This window comes from Embiotoca jacksoni, unplaced genomic scaffold (genome assembly GCF_022577435.1).
Source record: "Embiotoca jacksoni isolate LCO1_2020_lvr unplaced genomic scaffold, fEmbJac1.0.p SCAF_85, whole genome shotgun sequence".
Lineage (NCBI taxonomy): Eukaryota > Metazoa > Chordata > Actinopteri > Embiotocidae > Embiotoca > Embiotoca jacksoni.
In genome coordinates this window covers 433,620-456,428 of record NW_027185442.1, presented here as the reverse complement: position 1 = coordinate 456,428, position 22,809 = coordinate 433,620, and the positions used below count along the sequence as shown (strand labels likewise).

The 22,809-nt window shown below is 45.4% G+C and overlaps 1 protein-coding gene across 1 annotated transcript in view; it reads left to right on the top strand.

Annotated features, from left to right (window-relative positions):
• Window positions 1-1,778: 1,778 nt before the first annotated feature.
• The window catches only part of tsc2 (TSC complex subunit 2), a 29,654-nt gene continuing 8,623 nt past the window's right edge, over window positions 1,779-22,809 (top strand). Inside the window, 33 exon segments of the mRNA XM_069139796.1 lie at window positions 1,779-1,892; window positions 3,700-3,856; window positions 3,941-4,027; window positions 4,165-4,275; window positions 4,369-4,516; window positions 4,946-5,063; window positions 5,202-5,250; window positions 6,355-6,480; window positions 6,598-6,671; window positions 6,753-6,879; window positions 7,476-7,619; window positions 7,748-7,885; window positions 7,972-8,075; window positions 8,389-8,470; window positions 8,701-8,856; window positions 9,003-9,122; window positions 9,727-9,849; window positions 9,925-10,031; window positions 10,206-10,371; window positions 11,111-11,233; window positions 11,346-11,480; window positions 11,676-11,865; window positions 11,998-12,091; window positions 12,172-12,274; window positions 12,567-12,661; window positions 15,409-15,549; window positions 17,741-17,902; window positions 17,991-18,146; window positions 18,642-18,754; window positions 19,102-19,344; window positions 19,454-19,702; window positions 20,181-20,270; window positions 22,410-22,567. Coding sequence (XP_068995897.1) covers window positions 3,722-3,856; window positions 3,941-4,027; window positions 4,165-4,275; window positions 4,369-4,516; window positions 4,946-5,063; window positions 5,202-5,250; window positions 6,355-6,480; window positions 6,598-6,671; window positions 6,753-6,879; window positions 7,476-7,619; window positions 7,748-7,885; window positions 7,972-8,075; window positions 8,389-8,470; window positions 8,701-8,856; window positions 9,003-9,122; window positions 9,727-9,849; window positions 9,925-10,031; window positions 10,206-10,371; window positions 11,111-11,233; window positions 11,346-11,480; window positions 11,676-11,865; window positions 11,998-12,091; window positions 12,172-12,274; window positions 12,567-12,661; window positions 15,409-15,549; window positions 17,741-17,902; window positions 17,991-18,146; window positions 18,642-18,754; window positions 19,102-19,344; window positions 19,454-19,702; window positions 20,181-20,270; window positions 22,410-22,567 — 4,167 coding nt within the window. The 5' untranslated portion in view covers window positions 1,779-1,892; window positions 3,700-3,721.

Genomic DNA, 22,809 nt, shown 5'->3' with positions numbered 1-22,809 from the left:
GTTGGCTTCTCGTTTGTAGTTTCTGGTCACGAGGGGAGCAGAAACTAATAAAACACTAATAAAGATATCATTTCAAATGATATCGAGGTGCTGATCATTAATTGTATGCTTAGCTAATAATAACGCAGTAGCAACTAGGCTCTAACGAGTTTGGAATTATTATTATTTATTTTACATCTATAAAACTTATCAGATTAATAATACACATACAATTAAAAAAATGGATATACTTTTATACATTTATGTTGATAACATGAAAAAGACAATATGCTGAATGCAATGCAGAATAAAAAGGGTTATTTAGGTTCAACATGGGAAGAAAACGTCAGAGGAGTCTGAGTTTAGGATGAATACAAGTTTGTTGTTAATAAGGAAGATGTTTGTGCACGTTACAATAATTAAATAAATTTAAATCAAATCAAATTTAGACGTTAAAAAGGCTGCTGATACTAAACTTGTCAAGGCTTCCTGCCCACTGCACATCTGTACCAAATGATTTTAATAGAATTATTTAGAATTTGCTAAACAAATTTATTTATTTTTCATTATTTTCAAAAGGACTATAATCTAAAATCAAAGACTTTACCAAACTCTAATATCTCCTGAACTTCACTACTAAATACCATGAAGTCAATAACTTATTATTATCTATATTATTCAGGAAAGTGAAGCGTGTTTCTTCTTGATCACAACAGTCTCATTTAAAAGTCTACTTTCCTCAGTGCTGCAGATCAGTCTCAACAACATTTCTGACTCTAATTCAGCTTTTATATTTTAATAAACCTGAAGATCTTCATGTTTTATATCTTAATAAACCTGAAGATCTTCATGTTTTATATCTTAATAAACCTGAAGATCTTCATGTTTTATATCTTAATAAACCTGAAGATTTTCATGTTTTATATTTTAATAAACCTGAAGATCTTCATGTTTTATATCTTAATAAACCTGAAGATCTTCATGTTTTATATCTTAATAAACCTGAAGATCTTCATGTTTTATATTTTAATAAACCTGAAGATCTTCAGGTTTTATATTTTAATAAACCTGAAGATCTTCAGGTTTTATATCTTAATAAACCTGAAGAGCTTCATGTTTTATTTTTAATAAACCTGAAGATCTTCATGTTTTATATTTTAATAAACCTGAAGATCTTCAGGTTTTATATTTTAATAAACCTGAAGATCTTCATGTTTTATATTTTAATAAACCTGAAGATCTTCATGTTTTATATCTTAATAAACCTGAAGATCTTCATGTTTTATATTTTAATAAACCTGAAGATCTTCATGTTTTATATTTTAATAAACCTGAAGATCTTCAGATCTTTTATGAACCAGGTCGACATTTCATCTTTTTGCTTTGATGTTTCTCCTGAGTTCAGCATGTTGGCTGTGGTCCAGATTCACCAGGGTTCTCCACAGTAATACCTTTTAACTGGTTAACTAATAGCGCCACCTACAGGCAGCCTGGCCAAGTGCCGCTGATGAACCCAATAAGGAACCAACTTCACCAAGGTTAGCACGGATAGCTAGCTGCTAGCCGAACTGCTGAACATGTTCCAGTTTTCGTGACGTATTGGATGATGAAAGCCTTTTCCGGGTCTCCCGGTAAACTACGACCATCGATCTACGATCTACTTCCGTCCTGGTCGGTATTTCACTCTTCGGTCGTCATCGAAACTAAACGACTAAACTAACGAGCTTCTGTTTGTTCGTAGAACTACACTTCCCGTGAGGCAATGCGGCAAACGTGTTTTTGTAGGAAGTGCCGCTGTCAGAGCTTCAGGATGACTTCCGGTTGAGGAGCTCCGGCAGCGAGCAGAGTTCCGTCGATGCAGAGACGCGGACGGTTCTGTTGGCTGCAGACGAACCGAGCTGAAGTCCAACGAGGTGAGAGGACAGAAATAAATACGATATTAGACATTTATATCGATAACTGTAGTCCAGCAGCCCTTCAGAGGAATGCTACCGTAAAGCGTTGAGCAGCGCCGTCGTGATGATTATTGTTCGTATCGATGATCGATGATCGATGATCTGATTCGGTCTGTTTACAGCGACGTGCTGCTTGTTGTTGTCGGACTGAAACAGACCAGCCGTTGTCTGTCTGTCCCCCCTCCCCCTCCCCCACCTCTGTTTCTGACAAGTCCACATGACATCAAACTCTCAACCCCCCCCCCCCCAACCTGCTCCCCCCAACCCCCCCCCAACCTGCTCCCCCCAACCCCCCCAACCCCCCCAACCTGCCCCCTGTGTTTACACAAGCCTCCTTCACCTCCAGTGTTATGTAGATCTCTAGATCTGTATATCTCTAGATCTGTAGACCTGTATATCTCTAGATCTGTAGACCTGTATATCTCTAGATCTGTAGATCTGTATATCTCTAGATCTGTAGACCTGTATATCTCTAGATCTGTAGATCTGTATATCTCTAGATCTGTAGACCTGTATATCTCTAGATCTCTAGATCTGTATATCTCTAGATCTCTAGATCTGTATATCTCTAGATCTGTAGACCTGTATATCTCTAGATCTCTAGATCTGTATATCTCTAGATCTCTAGATCTGTAGATCTCTAGATCTGTAGACCTGTATATCTCTAGATCTGTAGATCTGTATATCTCTAGATCTGTAGACCTGTATATCTCTAGATCTCTAGATCTGTATATCTCTAGATCTGTAGACCTGTATATCTGTAGATCGGTATATCTCTAGATCTCTAGATCTGTAGATCTGTATATCTCTAGATCTGTAGATCTGTAGATCTGTATATCTCTAGATCTCTAGATCTGTAGATCTGTATATCTCTAGATCTGTAGATCTGTATATCTCTAGATCTCTAGATCTGTAGATCTGTATATCTCTAGATCTGTAGATCTCTAGATCTGTAGACCTGTATATCTCTAGATCTGTAGATCTGTAGATCTGTATATCTCTAGATCTCTAGATCTGTAGACCTGTATATCTCTAGATCTGTAGACCTGTATATCTCTAGATCTGTAGACCTGTATATCTCTAGATCTCTAGATCTGTATATCTCTAGATCTGTAGATCTGTAGATCTCTAGATCTGTAGATCTGTATATCTCTAGATCTGTAGATCTGTAGATCTCTAGATCTGTAGATGCAGACATTAGTAGTGCAATAAACTTGTATTGTTCAAGGTTTAAGTGCAGCATAATTTCATTACATCACATTTAATTTAGCTGACGCTTTTTTCCAAAGCTACTTACAATAAGTTCATTTCAACCATGAGGGTACAAATTCAGAACAACAGGAATCAAGAAAGTACAATTTTCTTCCAGAAAGCCAAACTACAAAGTTCTATCAGTAAGTTCCATTTTAAGTTCTACTGAAGTTCTACCATAATACATAATGCTTCTGATAACTTCATTGAGGCTAAAAATATGCTTTGTATACAAGGAAGTTACAGTAAAATTACACATTTCATCACAACTATGAACAGATGCTTGTGGACAGAGAAGTTCTGGTTCTGGATCTGTCTCACTACTTCCTTGATGTGCACATTGAGACGTCTAACTGAGTGTAAAATCTCAGCTGACTCACTCATTCTTTATTACGATGCTGTGAAGAAATAATAAAATAATAGAAATCTATGTAATTGGGTCAAAAAAGGAAAACCGTGTCTCCGAAGTTGAACAAAGTAAGAAGAAGTGATGAAGGTGTGTTTGTCTGCGTAGAGTTCCTCCTCCATCCCGGGCCATGAACAAGCAGCCGAGCAAGGAGAGTCTGAAGGACAAGGTGAAGGGCATCTTCGGGCTCGGACCGCCGCGACCACCGAGCAAACAGAGCGACGCTCGAATCTCCGAGTTCATCATCACCTCTGACATCATCAGGGTGAGTCTCACTCTCTGATCATCTCCGGGCTTTGATGTTTGTACCCGCGGTGTGTCACGCCTTCCTCCTCCCTCCATGTTTCAGGAGCTCCACCCGGACTGCGGCCTCAGTAACCGTGTTCGCATGATGAACCACATCTGTGATCTCGCCAAAACCAAGAAGTTTGAGGAGGCGAGTCAGCCGACTTTTCATTTGAAACATCTTCTGGATTTCTTCTTCTTTTTTTTTTTTTTAAACATTCAGATTCAACACAAACGAAAACGCTGTTCCTCGTTATTTCAGCATTTAAATCTTCTCGTGTTATTCAGCATGCGGTGGAGGCGGTTTGGAAAGCAGTGGAGGACATGTTGTCTCCAGAGCAGCCAGGAGAGGCCAGACATGCTGTCCTGCTGCTGCTGAGGGCCATTATACAGGGACAGGTACACACACACACACACACACACACACACACACACACACAGAGATACACCCACACCCACTCAATCCCCCCCCCCCCCCCCCCACTCCCCCAGGGCGAGCGCCTCGGCCCCCTGAGAGCGTACTTCTTCAGGGTGATCAGAGACTACCAGCCGTCCAACGAGGACCTCTCTGACAGACTGGAGGTGTTCAAGGCTTTAACTGAGAACGGGAAGGACATCACGTACCTGGAGGAGGACATCGGTAAAACATTACAGTCTCCTCCGTTTATCAAGAACTTACAGTGTTCCTTCGATTACATGAGCAAACTAAATTCACTGAAACACAAAAAGGAAAGTTGAGGAAGAAACAGTTCCTGGAGCAGAACTTCCTGAGGTCTGATCTCAGACGGTTCCTGTTCGGGAGATCAACTTGGTTTCACTGTAGTTTGTTTCTTGTAATTTCTTCTGCATCGTTGCTCCACATAATGTTGTTCAGACCTTCAACAGTTTACACATGTTGAGTTTTAAACGTACCAAACCTCCGTTTTATTGTTTGATATTCAACCGTGCTTCTAGAAACACGATGAAACGAGCATATGTTGTGTTTTCTTTACCAAAACACGTCGACTATAAACGTTCACATAGTCACTACTAATATTTTCTCTCTCCTCTTTCTCCTCGTCTCTCTCAGCACGTTTCGTCCTCCTGTGGATGGACATCGGTCTCACCTCCGACTTTCTCCATGTTCTGGTGAACTTGGTGAAGTTCAACAGCTGCTACTTGGACCAGAACGTCTCCATCATGGTTCAGTGAGTCTCACACACACTCAGCGTTTCCTCCACGAGATCTAGCTGCTAACCAGCTGCTAACCAGCTGCTAACCAGCTGCTAACCAGCTGCTAACCAGCTGCTTACCAGCTGCTAACCAGCTGCTTCTGTTGTCTGCAGGAAGATCTGCCTGCTCTGCAACAGAACGACATCCTCCACAGATATCGAGGTGAGTGTGTGTGTGTGTGTGTGTGTGTGTGTGTGTGTGTGTGTGTGTGTGATGTGTGTGTGTGATGGTGTGTGTGTGTGTGTGTGTATGTGTGTGTGTGTGTGTGTGTGTGTCTGTATGTGTGTGTGTGTGTGTGTGTGTGTGTGTGTGTGTGTGTGTGTGTGTGTGTGATTGGTGTGTGTGTGTGTGTGTGTGTGTGTGTGTGATGTGTGGTGTGTGTGTGTGTGATGTGTGGTGTGTGTGTGTGATGGTGTGTGTGTGTGTGTGTGTGGTGTGATGTGTGTGATGGTGTGTGTGTGTGTGTGTGTGTGTGTGTGTGTGTGTGTGTGTGTGTGTGTGTGTGTGTGTGTGTGTGATGTGTGTGATGGTGTGTGATGGTGTGTGTATGATGGTGTGTGTGTGTGTGATGTGTGTGATGGTGTGTGTGTGTGTGTGTGTGTGTGATGGTGTGTGTGTGTGTGTGTGTGTGTGTGTGTGTGTGTGTGTATATGTGTGTGTAATGTGTGGTGTGATGTGTGTGATGGTGTGTGTGTGTGTGTGTGTGTGTGTGTGTGTGTGTGTGTGTGTGTGTGTGTGTGTGTGTGTATGTGTGTGTAATGTGTGGTGTGATGTGTGTGATGGTGTGTGTGTGTGTGTGTGTGTGTGTGTGTGTGTGTGTGTGTGTGTGTGTGTGTGTAATGTGTGGTGTGATGTGTGTGATGGTGTGTGTGTGATGGTGTGTGTGTGTGTGTGTGTGTGTGTGTGTATGTGTGTGTAATGTGTGGTGTGATGTGTGTGATGGTGTGTGTGTGTGTGTGTGTGTGTGTGTGTGTGTGTGTGTGTGTGTAATGTGTGGTGTGATGTGTGTGATGGTGTGTGTGTGTGATGGTGTGTGTGTGTGTGTGTGTGTGTGTGTGTGTGTGTGTATGTGTGTGTAATGTGTGGTGTGATGTGTGTGATGGTGTGTGTGTGTGTGTGTGTGTGTGTGTGTGTGTGTGTGTGTGATGTGTGTGATGGTGTGTGTGTGTGTGTGTGTGTGTGTGTGTGTGTGTGTGTGTGTGTGTGTGTGTGTGTGATGTGTGGTGTGATGTGTGTGATGGTGTGTGTGTGTGTGTGTGTGTCCAGGTGGCTCTCCAGGTGCTGGATGCGGTGGTGTGTTATAACTGCCTCCCCTCCGACTCTCTGACCGTCTTCATCATCACTCTTTGTCGGACTGTGAACGTGAAGGAGTTTTGTGAATCCTGCTGGAAGGTGAAATCAGAACACATAAACGTACACACACGTTTGAAGGCTTTAATTTGAAGAATCCTCCTCAATAACCACCTCCTCTGTGTTGGATGCTCCCCCCTGCTGTGCTGCTGTCTCCAGCTGATGAGGAAGGTTCTGGGAACTCACCTGGGCCACAGTGCTATTTACACCATGTGCCGCATCATGGAGGAGAGGTTGTGCTGCTTGTTTCAGTGTTTCTGGTGTTTTCCTGAAGAGAAGCTGTGGTTCTCCTGCTGATGTGTGTCTGTCTGCAGGGTGTACATGGAGGACGCCCCCCTGCTGAGGGGAGCGGTGTTCTTCGTTGGGATGGCTCTGTGGGGCGCTCACAGACTCCCCGCTCTGAAAAACACTCCCACACTGGTTCTGCCGTCTTTCTACAAGGTAACATACAAACATACACATGCGTGTGATCATACTCAGACCAAGTCAGCTCCTCCCCACGTGTCGGTACCGGTTGTGTTGTAGAGGCTCGGTCCACCGTTGTGTCCAGTGAGACCGGATCAGCTGTTATGTCAATACATCCAACCACGAGTTTGGAAAATTACATGAAAAACTATAAAGGGAAGTTAAAAAAAACATTATATTTGAAAATAATAATTAAGGTTTTTGCCGTGTTGTTTCTTAACAATGTGAAAGGAAATAAAACCAGGTCAGGCAGGTAAAGGGAGAATAAAGCCAGAGGACATGAGCACAGAGAAAATAATTTAACAAAATGATTAAGGCAATAAAAAGAAGAGCGTAACATGAATAAAAAGCTCACTCTTTATCTGTGCTGGCAGATCAACTCTGTACAGATCAACACATCAGCCGTGTGTTTCGGACGACATTTAAGGCCTCAAAAGTGAGCAATAAAACTTTACAGAGAGATAGTTAGAGGAGGCTCAGCACGGAGACCAGCAGCACAGTTTGGTTCCAATATTTCTTCTATATTCTCTGAATGTACTTAATCAATGACCGCGGCCGTCTGACCCCCTCAGGCCATGTCATGTGCCAATGAGGTGGTGTCCTATGAAATCGTCCTCTCCATCACCAGACTGATCAAGAAGTACGGCAAAGAGCTGCAGGTGGTCACATGGGACATCCTGCTGGGCATCGTGGAGAGGCTGCTGCAGCAGATCCAGGTACTGCACACGCAACGCACACGTCGCAGCACACGCAACGCACACGTCGCAGCACACGCAACGCACACGTCGCAGCACACGCATGTGAAACAGCCGCTCCCGTCTGACCGTCTCACCGCTCCTTAAAGACCATCGGCAGCGCGGAGCTGAAGGCCATCGTCTACGAGCTGCTGACCACCGTGGAGGAGCTGTATGAGCAGAACGGGTACCACGGATCCACCGACAAGTTCTTCAGTCTGGTGGAGAAGTGTTCTGACAAGAGACCCGTTAGTACTTTTCACCGTCTGCCTCCGTTTCCTCTCACGCTGTCGTTGAAGTCGTCTTACACACATCTTCATCTTCTGGGTGACAGGATGCCTCCGTGCTGACACTCATCTCATACCGAGCTCAGTCCATCCAGCCCGCCAAGGACGGCTGGATCCAGAGTCTGCACCGCCTCATGGAGAAGTTCTTCAGGTAGGACACACAGAGACACACACGCAGAGACACACACAGAGAGACACACACAGAGACACACACGCAGAGAGACACACGCAGAGACACACACAGAGAGACACACGCAGAGACACACACAGAGAGACACACGCAGAGAGACACACGCAGAGACACACACAGAGACACACACGCAGAGACACACACGCAGAGACATACACATGCAGAGACACACACACACACACACACACACACACACACACACACACACACACACACTACGTCAGGGGACTGATGTTTCCTGATTGTCATCTTTCTGTCTGTTGTCTCGTGGAAGGAACGAGACTCGCAGTGTGATTCGGATCAAAGTGCTTCACATCCTGTCCTTCGTCCTCAGCACCAACCGGCAGCTCTACGAGGTCCGTACGCTCACACATTTACACACATTTACACACATGCACATCTGCATCATGTTACATACTTAAAAGGCTCCTGTTGCATCGCTCTTTCTAAGGCTGCAGCTTTCACAGATGATGAACATGTTTGGATGATTAGATTTGATGTGGTAAACTTTGATCTTGGTTTAGATGCAGTTTTCTTTGATGCATAAGAACTCTTTCTGTTGTGTTCTTTGTTGTTGTTTTCCCAGGATGAGTTGATTGAGATGGTGGTGATCCCTCAGCTCAGTGGGATCGCTGAAGACCGCGACCTGGCTGTCAGAAAACAGGCGACCCAGCTCCTGGTGGACCTGGCAGAGGGCTGCAACACACACCACTTCACCAGCCTGCTGGACATCATCGAACGGGTACACACACACGCACACGCACACGCACACGCACACGCACACACGCACACGCACACACACACACACACACACACACACACACACACACACACACACCGGTTCTTTCCCTTCCTAGATGAGATCGTTCCCGTGTTGTGTCCTTCCAGGTGGCTAGCCGCTCTCTGGTGTGTTCGGGGCCCCTGGAGGTTTGTGAAAGAGACCCCGCAGCAGAGTCTCCTATGGAGGACGTCAGGACGGCGATCCTCGGCCTACTGGAAATCCTCCAGGTACCGACATGAGATCTGGAGGACATTATTTTAGAAAACACACAGTTTGTTACATATGTTCTGACGTTTGAGAGCTTCTCATGTTCATTTTTATGTACTTCTTAAATTTGGCCTCCAGCATGAAGGATCCATGTATATATATGTATATGTGTATATGTATGTGTATGTATATATATATATATGTATACGTGTGTATATATATATGTATATATGTGTATATATGTATATGTGATTAACCTGAGACGCATGTATGTATATATGCATGTGTATATATGTGTGTGTGTGTGTGTATATATATATAAAGAAATGTAATGCAGAAATACATTAGCATTGCATGTTTCTGAACTAACTTTAATATCTTTACTTGGATGTAAACAAAACATTTATCACCAAAATTTAAAGCAAAATCTTTACACCTCATGTTCATCCGTGTTTCACTGTCACACAAGAACTCAACATAAACTAATGCTGAATAGTTTATTCATGATAATTATGTTTGTAAACATCACAGGACGTTAAACAAATATCGTAACTGATAGATGATCAACAGTTTTTGAACCTTAGATGATGATTATTACTCCCCTCCCCTCCCCTTCTCTGACAGAGTAAACTCTACAGCCTGCCAGCCAGCCATGCAAGTCGTGTTTATGAGTTACTTATCAGCCACCTGCAGCTTCACTACAAGAACAAGTCCAGTTCAGCTGTCGCCTCCAGCATCCGACTGCAGGTGAATCCCTTTCTTCTGCTGCTGGTTTCAGACGTACCTGTCCATCCTTCCTCTGCTGACTTCTTTTTCTTTCAGGTGTTTGACTTCTTTCTGATGATGCGCGCAGACTCTCTTCACCGTCTCGGGGTTCCCAACAAAGACGGAGCCATGAGATTCAGCCCTTACTGCTACTGTGACACCGGGTGAACACACACACACACACACACACACACTCACACACACACACACACACACACACACACACACACACACACACACACACACACACACACACACACACACACACCTGTGTTTGACTGTTTATACTGATGTGTCAGCTGATTAATAACAGAACTGTAACCTGTTTGTGGTTTCAGGGAGCCTGAGAAGCGTGTCAGTGATAAGAAGGCAGCAGGTTCAACGTCGCCCCCTGCTGGCAGCCCTGCTCCCCCCGCGGCTCCTCCTGCTTCAACAGCATCCATACGTTCAGCCTACCTTCCCTACGCACCCGCCTTCAGTGTCCTCCTGCAGTGCCTCAAGATGGTGCGCACACAGACACACTTCTTTTTCTCAACATTATTTTACCAGCATTACAAATTAGACTGGAAACAGTAACACGTGTATGTGATGTTTACCTTCACCATGACGCTATCAGGATACACAAACGCTGGGAGACAAACTCCAGCAGATTATTACAATGATTTCCTGGGTAACAAACTTTGACACCTTTATGGCACCGACCAAATTGCTTTGCTGCTTTCTACCGTTAAAAATGGCTTTTTCATTCGGTGCCACACTTTAATACTGAGGCTCCAGCCATACTAACGTGGTTTTGTTTTTACACTCACGCAGTACTAAATATCCTCAGTGAGCCTCAGCCGTTGACATACGTAGCCTCCAGATAACATCTCTCATTAGAACACATTATTTATCTCTTTTCTAACCAATATTTGTCAGACATCTGTCTAATAGCCGGATAGCTAGCAGCTACCAATATCATGAGGTGTTTAGGGGACATCAGTAAACTGTAATGTGTAGTGATGCCTTCCATGTGAGGCGTTTAGGAGACATTGGTAAATTGTAGCATGTGACTCTCTCCCTCTCTAAACCACATGAAAGCTAAAGATTTGTACCGTAATGTAATTTAATTTTTGTTAAAATGGATTTCATAAAATTGGTGTTGAAAAACGTATGTTTCAGGAGCCGGTTTCACAGATTGAACGACGTGCATCTCTATTTCCTGCCATCTTTAGCGAGTTCAGGTGTGTTTGTTCTCTGGTAGGAGACGGACTGGAAGGTGCTGAAGCTGGTTCTGGACAAGCTGCCGTGGACGCTGCAGTACAAAGTGCTGCTGCTCACGTCTCCATGCAGCCTGGACCAGCTGTGTTCTTCACTCTGCTGCATGGTACTGCAAATCTATGCACAAAAACAAACGCATACACGGAACATAAAGTTACATTTAGAAGCATCCTCAAGCAAATCCCATCGCTGTTGATCTGCTCTCCCCGTGTGTGCAGGTGACGGACCGTCTGATCTCAGAGCGTTTGAAAAAGACTCCGGAGGGGTTTTCCCGTACGGAGGTCCAGCTGGCGGTGGTCCCGGTCCTCACGGCGATCACGTCCTACCACAACTACCTGGAGCAGCCGAGACAGGTGCACATGAGTCTGGAAGGCTTTTCAGGAAGCTGTAAAATACAGATCGAGTTCATAACAGATGTTTGGAACCAAGACATTTCTTATTTCTGAGATTTACAGGCCCTCGACTTACTTACACGGAAGGAGCTCATTCAACTGGTTTAAATAATTGATGAATGATATATTGATTATAATTTCCTCTCCCCCCTGCAGAGAGAGCTGGTTCAGTGCCTGGAGACAGGCCTCATTTACCGCTGTGCCAAGCAGTGTGTGGTGGCCCTTACGATGTGCACGGTGGAGATGCCTGACATCATGATCAAGCTCCTCCCCGCTCTTATCGTCAAGCTCACCCACATCTCTGCCACCGTTGCCATGGCGTCTCCCATGCTGGAGTTCCTCTCCAGTGAGTACTCAACATTTTATGTTCTTTCAAGTTTCTACGACATCACTGAATGTTCAAAGTTAATCAGGGAAATAACTGAGTCGCAGAAGGAGCACAAAATAAAAGTGTTTGTTTGTGTCCGGTGTCGTCCAGCTCTGGTGCGCCTGCCTCATCTGTACGCCAACTTTGTAGCCGAGCAGTATGTCAGTGTGTTTGCCATCTCACTCCCCTACACCAACCCTTCCAAGTAGGTGCTCACACACTTCACCATGTGTTCTCCCTGATGCACAGACACACTCTGACCCGTGTTTCCTCCGTTGCCTTCAGGTTCAACCAGTACATCGTGTCCTTGGCTCACCATGTGATCGCCATGTGGTTCATTCGCTGCCGACTCCCCTTCAGAAAGGACTTCGTTCAGTACATCACCAAGGTACAGAATAATAATACAATACAATCATACAGCTTCCTAACTTGCAGCTCAGTTTCCTTTTCGTGACTTTCTCGAATGGACAAACCGAGAAAAGAAGAGAATACTAAAAGAAAGTACAAAGACACCGCTTGGCACAGCGGTAGACTCCTCCGTCTTCCTCCGTGGAAATCAATGAAAAGAAGAAAGAAGACGTAGGACTTTTATCGGAGCCTTCTGGACACCCTGTGCTGACTTTTACTGACGTGTCAGCTCGTATCTTTGTGTGCTTACATTCACGTCTCCGTCTCTTCAGGGTTTACGTTCCAACGCCTTGCTGCCGTTCGATGACAGCCACGAACAAAGTCCGTTTCGTGCCCGGAGCACCAGCCTCAACGAGAGGCCTAAGAGGTAAAGCTGATGTTCTGTACGTACAAACCAGCAGCACACGGCCCATGTGGCCGGTAATTTGTCTGGGCTGGGGGTTGCCAAGGTAACAGGGGACTCAGCATGGCTAGTACTGTGGCGTGATGGTTGCAATGACTCCTCTCAGGTTGCCATGGTGATCATTAGTTCATTTTAGTTATTGTTTATGCTTTTTTTGTTCTTTTTCTACAACAGTTTTTTTATTTTTGTTTATTAATGACATACAGGAGGTGGACACAGACACCTGTATAATGTCATTATTATACATTTAGTTTTAGTAGATTTTCTGATGTTGTGTCCACCACCTGTATATTCTAGAGGTACATACGTGCTGATAGCACAAGGACGGGACGATACAGGGTTTCCTTCCTTCTGCTGTTTAAGACTTTACATAAACACACGCCGTCGTTCACACAGAGGGATGAGGAAGCTCTTCTCTTCTCATTGTACAGCTGTCAGTGTCTGTGGTGGTCCACATCTTAATTGGCTGAACGATAAAAACACGTGAAGTAACTGGTTAAATGCAGTGAGGTGATTATAGAGGACGAGAGGACTGAACTCAGCAGACCAACTGTCTGCTCCTCCACTGATGCTGATGTAACTGGAAGGTTTGTTGCCGACTCAAGACGACAAAGACGAAGTGATTTGGTCATTTTCTTCTTCTTTGTGTGTTTCAGTGTGAACAGAGATCTTAAAAATGACCTCGAAACATTAGTGTGGAAAAAAGTGTTTTGACAAAAACAGCTGTGTAGATGTGCTGCTGGAGAGGTGGGCCAACCTCTCAGACCATGGACCAATTTATTTAAAAATGAATGGATTTAACCATCAATACGCACTGAAACACTAAATACCAACAACATCAGCTGCTGTTTCAAAATCCAAAACAGATTTATGAAACACAGCACTCAAAAATGTGAATGAGTGTAGAAGCAGCTGCTTGCAACTCTCTGGCGGCGTCACTTGCTATTGACTATTTTCTAGGACCTTGTATTCAAAACTCCTTCTTATTCTTTCTGATAAAATCAACATGATCCCTCAGTGCTGAGTTACGGTCAGCGGGACGTCACCCTCTGTGGTTCAGCACAGACAAATTTTATTTCTGCAATATTCGAATAACTAGAGAATCACTGTCCTCGTTAAACCAGTATTTTCCCAGAGGATCGCAGAGTTTATTTCAAAGCCATAAAATAAGGTTAAAAATGCACCCGATATTAAAGAATTTATGACACTGCTTCCTCTGTCTTTATTAAATCTCTTCCTCCTCTAATTAGTATCTTCTTTTCCAAGTCCTCTGTTTAGGTCCTCCCCTCACTCATTAATAAGAATAAATCATAACGGCTTTACTGCCCTCGTAACAAAGCCTTCTCCCCTTTACAGCTCTGAGTAAACATCAGTGGTTCTCAACTGGTCCACAATCAGGACCAGCATTCTTCCTGAGTCATGAAGTCTTCACCCAAATATTTGACATTCTCAACTTTATTTCACAATAAATAAAGCAGTAATACAGAAGGCCTTCATGCACTGTTCGAAATATGACATTAACAAAAAAGTTCTACGAAACATGTCCAAATGGGTAAAAACCCTCAGAGTCACCTTGAACTGCAGAATTCAGAGTAATATGGATTCACTCAAGTTCAGGAAGAATCCAGATTGAACTTAAAATAAGAACAAAAATGAAAAGGCAGACTTATCTAGAATTTAATAAAATAGCAGACTTGATCAGACTTTTTCCATGTTTTTTTTTTTTGTGCAAAGATCACGACCGACCCACTCAAAGTGTCCGTAATAAGGCCGTGAGCCACCAGTTGAGAACCACATCGTTCCCACTGACCCTCCATCAACCATGCCGTGGTATCATCACCCCTCCGCTGCTCATTGATGCTGCTGGGTTGGACTTCTGCAACTCAAGCTGATTAAAAGGCTTTTTAAAGTTTTATAAGGATCAAACTGAGATTAAATGTGGAGTCTCACCGAGCTGCTTATTGACTCTATTAAAGGAGTCTGATGTGGAGATGCAGACATCCTCCAACCCGCCTGTTGTCCGGTTGTTGTCCGGTTGTTGCTTGTACGCCTGTGCTGAGTCCATCCCTCCTGTTACACTTCTGTACGCGTCTCCGGCTTCACTATGAACCTGCTGTGTGAAATAATGTTGATTTTGTTGCTCCTGAATACTTTCTGTGTGTATTTCCTTTATTTCCTTTCTTTCCTTTCTGAACAGCAGAAGCTGTTTAAAGTTCAGTTGTTGTTTATCCTTTATTTTTTTTAAATCCTCTTTTTCTTTCTTCGCTCTCCTGTAATCTGATTCATGATGTTCACTGCTGTTAATTTTCACCTTCTTTTTTTTTTTCTTCATTTGACCCCCCCCCCCCCCCCTCCCCCCACTGCCTCCTGCGATTGGGTGCTGCGTTGCGGTTGTGGTTTTGGGGGGTGGTTGCGTCATCCTGGATCCCTTCTACATTGCTCCTGCCCCCCCCCCCCCCCACCTCCTTCCCCTCATGTGACGCCTGCCCTTTGACCTTTGTGGCCCTGTCCTCTGTACCCTGCCCCCCTTCCGCCTGCGTGGCGTGTATACCCCCCCCCCCTCACCTGCTCGTGTTGCTCGGGGTGATGATTCCTGCTGCCCCCACCCCCCAAACCACTGCCACCTACACGATGACCCCCCCCCCCCCCCCCTTACTGCCATCACGGGCCCGTTCCTCGCGCCCTTTGCCACGGATGCTCCTCACCGCCAGTCTGCGGGCGGCAAAAATGGCAAAGGCGGCAGCAGCGGTAGCGAATAGCAGCAGCTCTCCGGTTAAAGAGCTGCGGGACCTTTCGGCCATGGACGCGTTCCGCTCCCGCAGCATCAGCGTCTCCGAACACGCGGTCCGCAGGTTAGAGAAGAGCCTTCTGGGTAACAAACCAAAAACCATAACAACCTCAACACTTCCTCCACCGTGGGATGGTCCGAGGGGTGTCGGGTCATTGTCATGCGGGACCGTGGGGGGTGCTGGGGGTGTTGGGGACACCTGGAGGGGGGTGCATGCAGGAGGAAGGTGTGTGTGCCGACCTGTTTCGGGCTGCGATCGTACTCGTGCTGGTTTGGGATTTTCTTTTGCATGCTGTGTTTGTCGAGTCTGAAGAAAACGTCTCCGTCCACGTGGATGTTTTTCTCTTTGATTTCGCTCTAACACAGATTTTGCTTTTATTTTTAATTTAATTTGTCTTTCGGTTTGATTTTGGTTTCTTCTCTTTGTTTTGCTGGGTGTATTGCAGACTGGTTTTGATTGGCCTAACAACACATGAATGGCAGGAGAGGCTGGTGGGGTTTGATATTCTGCACTGACAGCTGATGCCACGATGTGTCGGGCTCCTCGTGGAGGGGGGGGGGGGCTCGTCTGCTTCTCGGCCATCGACGGGACAACAGCAACACAACAGCTTCGTTTGCTTGCTTGACGTGTTTCCGTGTTTTATTTGTGCTCCACTCGAACATCCACCGTGCTGCTACGACCATGAAGATCTCCCAGTGGGATTTTAGGAGGGTGAACGTCTAACAGCTGGTTCAACAGACTCTGATCATTCATATCACCACACACATTCACACAAATACTTCCTACCTCACGTATCTCCACGTGTTCCTACTTCCTGCTTCGCTGACCTGCTTCATTGTCCAACACATTTACGATCTAAACTGCAGTTGTCCGATGTGGCTGCAGCGCCACTTTATTGAACATGTCATACTGCTGTCGGCCAGCAGATGGCAGCGAAAATATCTGTATTTAATATCGGAGGGAAACCTCGAACTTTGTGGGACGAAACAACTGCAGAGTAGATCTGTTGACCTGCTGGCTGCTCACTACATCTTTTTCTCACTTGATTCAGTGTGATTGAAGCTTTGAAACGTCTCCTGGTCGACATTCACTCCCTCTCACACAACATGGCTTGTTTTCAGCCTTTAATACTTAAGACTTTAATAATGATAATAAGGCCCAAAACACAGTTTCATTGTGTTTCTTGAACTTGTGTCGGGCCGCTCACACACTCACTGCTGAATCAACAACAAACAGGAAAATTGATTAATTCAAATCTTTTTAGTTTGAATTGTGTAAATTCAAAGAAATGAAGCACTCACGAGTGATGTGATCTGAACGTTTCGGTCGTGAGCGTTTCATGGTCATGTTTCTTTGGAGTTCGTGTCCTCCACAAATTTAAAGAAGATGAATCAGTGTCAGCAGAAGAACGGTGAGTATGAAATCTGTTGGATGGTTGTTGAGTCACATTCTGGGACTTCATCCAAAAACAATGAACAGTGTTACAAGTCTGTCTGTGCATTTATTTTCAGGGTTAACATTTTAATTAGCTTTTTGTAAACATATCTGATTTGGATTTTATTCTAGAACTATGTTGACAGTATTCATCTTCCCTTTAGATGTATTGCTGTCAGCATGGCCGTTCTAGTGTCTTATGTTAATTGGATATATAGTTTTATGGAACACCTGACAAATAAAGCTCAAACAGTTTATTATCATACATCCAATAAAACCAGATTTTTTTTATTCTTTATTATTTTCTGCCAAATTAGTTTTCTTATTTGATCCTTTTATTTAGTTTTGTTTTCTTCATGTTTTTATGGAAACATCCCGCCTGCCTTCAGATGAACAGACGTCTCAGCCGGGCTGTCGTTGTAAATATCTCATTCTGAGTGTGTTTTCTTCTGCGATATTAAAACCTGGTGAAAGACATCCAGCAGCGTCGATCCTTCCGCCTCCTACAGACCTGATTTACATTCAGAGGTTTTCAGCCTCTTCCACGTCCCAGCATGTGTCTCGTGTTTGCTTGAGAACATGTAATGATCTTATGGTGTATTTGCATATACACACACATGTTGATGCATGTGCGTGTATAAATGTTTGTGTTGCATGTGATACAGGCAGAAGAATGAATATTGGTGTTTTTTTTGCGATCCTCTGTGTCGGAGCTTGCATGTCTTTGTGTGCACTAACTACATGTGAAGCGATATCATGACCTCGTGTTTCTCCTCTGCGCCTCGCTGCTGTCTGACCACGTCTCCGTCTCCTCCTGTAGGATGCACACCTCCACCACCACCTGCAGCCTGGGCTCCGCCGACGAAAACGCCGTAACTCAGGCAGACGAGGGTCTGAAGACCGTCCACCTGGAGCTCACGGAGACCTGTCTGGACATGATGGCACGATATGTGTTCTCCAACTTCTCTGCACTGCCCAAGAGGTAAGCGAGGAGGTTCTCTTATCTGGGAGTTGATATATTAAAATGTTGAGAGCGGATGTAGCGGTGACGTCTCCGACTGTTCCTGAAGGTCTCCCATCGCAGAATTCCTGTTAGCTGGAGGTCGCAGCATGACCTGGTTGGTGGGCAACAAGCTGGTAACCATAACAACCAGCGGAGGGGTCCGAACACAAGCGCTGCTCGGCCTGGACATGGCTGACCGTCTGGGAGGAGGGGAAATGACCAGGTGACACAAAAGATGCTTCCTTCTGCGACTGCTTTCCTCGACACGCATACTTCATGTCTGTACGTCCTGTTTCAGTTTCATTAATCAGAGTTCTTCCATTGTTTTCCTAAAAGGAAATATGCTGTTTGATTGTAAAACCACTTCATGATTTGTGATTCTGGACTGTAAAGTTGGACTTGATTTGACTCATGGTTAGAGGTTCAGTTGGTGTTTCTATCGGGGCACATTTCACCACCACAGTTGATCCAGACTGGTGTTGAACCCTCCGACCACCGTGAGGTCGACATCACTGTTCGTTCCCTCACCATAAATTACATCATCCGACTTTTAACTGCAGGAGTGACATCCAGCTTCTCTTATGTCCGATGTTCAGCACTTATTTGCAAACGTTTCCGTACTGAAGTGATGTTGGTTTGCTGAAAGCGAAGCAGCTGGTCACAGAGCTGCGGCGCGGCTGCAGACTCTCTGGATCATTTGTCTCTCCTGGTCCTGCAGGTCGGATCCGTCGCTGCACACCCGAATGACCAAAGAGGCTCCAGCCAAGCTGGAGTCGCAGTCCAGCCAGCAGCACAGCAGAGCGACCCGCATCCGGGTCCGCTCCATGTCAGGTAAGCAGCTGCTGCTCAGGCTGCTGTCTTCAACTGAGAATCAATCAGGAAGCTTTTCTCCTGCTGCCTGTTGATCTCCTGATGTTCCATTAAATAAAGATATGTGGGATTATTCTTATTCCTTATTGTCTTATTTTACATTAGATATCCTTTGCTGCCCATATTTTATGCAAATGTATATTTAAATGAGGATATTTTCTTTTTGGATTCGCCTGGCTGAGTTAATGTGTTTGCTTGCTTTTTGTCTTCAGAGTAAATTACATGTTATTACGCTGCATTTGATGTTTTATTTTAGCCGGTCTTATTAGAAGATTAAGACACCGATGACCTTCCTCTTGATCTTCCAGGCGGCCACGCTCTCCGTACCGGTCCGGCTCAGAGCCTCAGTCCTCTGGTGTCGCCCTCGGAGGGCGAGTTAGCCACTCCACTCTCTCCCTCCTCCGGCCCCCCCTTGGATAGCCTCGGTCCTCTGTCCTCCACCTCGGCCCCCCCGTCTGCTCCGCCACCTCTCAAAGACAACCCGAGCCTGGCTGAGTTCGTCCCAATGCTGACACAGGGCTGGGCAGAGATCTTCATACGGAGACCTTCAGGTCGGTGAACGGACAGCAAACCTCCGGCTGTGAGGTTGATCGTTCAGTAGATGTTGACTACAGATGTGAACCGGTTCTTTGTGGTGTCATCGTCCCCCCCCCCACCCAGGAAACACCAGCTGGCTGATGTGTCTGGAGAACCCGCCGAGCCCGTTCTCCTCCGAGCTGGGAAACATGCCGCTGCAGGAGCTCTCCAGCATCCTGATGGCGATGGATGGAGTGAAGGAGCCTCCCGCTCAGACGGTCAGCGCTCCTGCCAGCACCGCCGCCCCCCCGCCGGCGCCGGTCTCTGAGCCACCGACCCAAACACAGAGCAGCGTCGGCGGGAAAGCACACCTGATCCAGCGCTCCAACACGGGTCAGTACCAGTCTGAGCAGTCTGGAAACGTCTGGAAGCTCTTCATGTGTTTGAATGTTGATTTTTGCTGGCGGTTATTTGTCAGAACAGAAACTCCTGAATGTAACGTTATGAAGGCTTTAAAATGACCCTGAAGGTGATCATCAGGTATCGCTGCTTGTTTATGAGTCACATGTTCTTATTTTGCAGAAGCCTCCTTCCTGCTGTCCTTTGCTTTTCTTCATTCTCCCTCTTGCTCTGCGGCTCCGCCTCCTTCAGTTACTCATCTTCATCATTTCTCTTTTTTTACCACATTAATGGATCTTTTGTTCGGTGCTCTTTCATTTTTTTTCGCGCTGCCTTTGAGATTCTTCCCTTTGTTCTGATTGGTTTCTTTTACATGTTCCTCATCCTCACCACCATACTGGTTTGTGATTGGCTGCGGTGTGTCATGTGGCTCTGTGTGCCACCGTCCTGTCCTCTGGCATCCCGCCTGCAGTGGGCGGCTCTCTCTGGTCTCTAAGTCTGAGCTCTGCCACCGCTGGCCCTCCGGCCCCTGGCAGGTTGCACAGGAGCATTTCCTGGGCAGGTACCGTCCACCACGTGTGACCCCCCCCCCCCCCCCCCCCCAATAAATCTCCTGGAGTAGTATATTTCTTCTCACTTGTACAATACAGCAATCGGCAAGCACAAACTAAATGTGTCTTTCTTTCAACATGTTGCCAGAGAAAGAGGTTTAACATCTCTTATTTACAATTAAAGCTACAAGATCAAACACACAAATACTGCTTTTCCAGTAAAATCATGTTTTGGGAACCACATTTATTCATTTGATGAGAGTTTGAAAAGAATGTCGAAACAACTCTCGTATCTGTTTGATTATTAATCAGCTGTAGCCAGGAGACGGTTATCTTAGCTTAGCATAGAGACTTAGAACGGCATTGTTAGATATTAGGTCAGTCCAAAAACTGTGTTTAGTTTGTCCCTTCTGGGCTCCTGTAGAAATACGGCACTCTGTGGAAGAGGACCTGCTCCTTATGACGATATGAAGGGTTGATTTTAAGGTGATAAAAAACACAATGACTTTTAGTTTGAGGTGATTATACACTAATGAAAACATAATTAATGGATCCTGCTCACTCAAAGTCTCCTGGCTGCTGTTTCTTTCTGAACGACTCCTGTTGTCTGACTTCATATTGAACAACTCATCTTTATACAAGACAGCAAATGAACATGTTTCCTAAAATGTGAAAGTGTTTCTTTAATTGTAAGTGAGAGACGGTGTGCAGGAGCCTCTTGGTTCATGCCCCCCCCCCCCTACCCATCCTGCACAGCTGTCACCGATAACTCGGTTGTGCAAAAGACCTGCTGTTTCATACTTGAAGATTGTGCAAGTAAAGAAATTTAGCATCTCTGCTTCCCGCATCGGTCTTTATTAACACGGGGATGGGGGTGGGGGGTGGGTGGGGTCGTCTACAAGTGAAGATGAAAGCACGCCTGCACTGGAATCATTCAGTCACCTAAAGATGGATGGTGATTTATATTTTCACTCCTGCTGTGATTTAGTTTTTCCTTCCTAATCAGGATCTCTAACTGTTTCTGAAATATACTCCCAGGTTGACCTTTTAACCTTCGACCCTCTGATGTTGTCAGCGGGAAATCAGAAATCATCTAAGCACTTCCTTTCTTTACTGGTACACCAGTAAGGCGATGAAGACCTTTCTCTGAGCTGCAGCTACACTAAAGTGTGTGATTCTGATTGTGTCTCTTCCTGGCCTGGCCTGGCCTGGCCTGGCCTGGCCTGGCCTGGCCTGGCCTGGCCTGCTGTTGCTGTAGCTTCAGTGTGTTTGGCATATAGATAACCAGCCAGCCGAACTGATGCATGCGTCTCGATGGAAGCTGTGTAGAAGAAGTGACCGATAGATGCTGCTGCTGCACTGATGTGTGTGTGTGTGTCTCTCTCTGTGTGTGTGTGTGTGTGTGTGTGTGTGTGTGTCTCTGTGTGTGTGTGTGTGTGTGTCTCTGTGTGTGTGTGTGTGTGTGTGTGTGTGTGTGTGTGTGTGTGTCTCTGTGTGTGTGTGTCTGTGTGTGTGTGTGTGTGTCTCTGTGTGTGTGTGTCTCTGTGTGTGTGTGTGTGTGTCTCTGTGTGTGTGTGTCTCTGTGTGTGTGTGTGTGTGTGTGTGTGTCTCTGTGTGTGTGTGTGTGTGTGTCTCTGTGTGTGTGTGTCTCTGTGTGTGTGTGTCTCTGTGTGTGTGTGTGTGTCTCTGTGTGTGTCTCTGTGTGTGTGTGTGTGTGTGTCTCTGTGTGTGTGTGTGTGTGTGTGTGTGTCTCTGTGTGTGTGTGTGTGTGTGTGTGTCTCTGTGTGTGTGATCTCATGGCTGTGTTGATCAGTGATGATTCTATTTCATGTTCCAATGATTCATTTGATTGATGTTTTTAAAAAAGAATTACATTAGAATGTGTGTGAGGCGTTGCCATAACGACCACTGACAGCTGATGAAATCTCTGTTTGTCAAGTCTTCCACCTCTTGTGTCTCTGATTGCGTTACTAACACTAGACAACCTGGTGTGTGTGTGTGTGTGTGTGTGTGTGTGTGTGTGTGTGTGTGTGTGTGTGTGTGTGTGTGTGTGTGTGTGTGTGTGTGTGTGTGTGTGTGTGTGTGTGCATACTTCGGTTGTGTGTGTGTCCACCTGTAACCCCCATGCTGGTTGGTGTGTCCTGCTGCAGACTCTGTAGTGGTGCTGGAGGAGGGGTCAGGGGTCACCACAGCACACACCCCGCCCGATTGGCTGGAGAGCGAGGAGTTTGAGCCGATGCCCTCTGATCCCATCTTCATGTCTGCTGACAAGTTCACAAAGACTCCGCCTCCAGGAACGCTCAGCAGGGTAGGTAGCTGGCGCCGCTCCTCTTTAAAGATCCTACATTTAACACCTAGAACCACCAACATATCATTTTATGGATTTCGAGCACCTAAAACCATCTCAACATAGTTTTAAATCTCTCTTAAGTCTCTTAAGTCCCGGCAGTTTTTTGTGTGTATCTTTAAGACGACCTTCTCTTCTGATTGGCTGATTCTTTTCTGACGCCATCACAGATTCTCTTCGGTCTTGTAGCTCCACAACAAAAT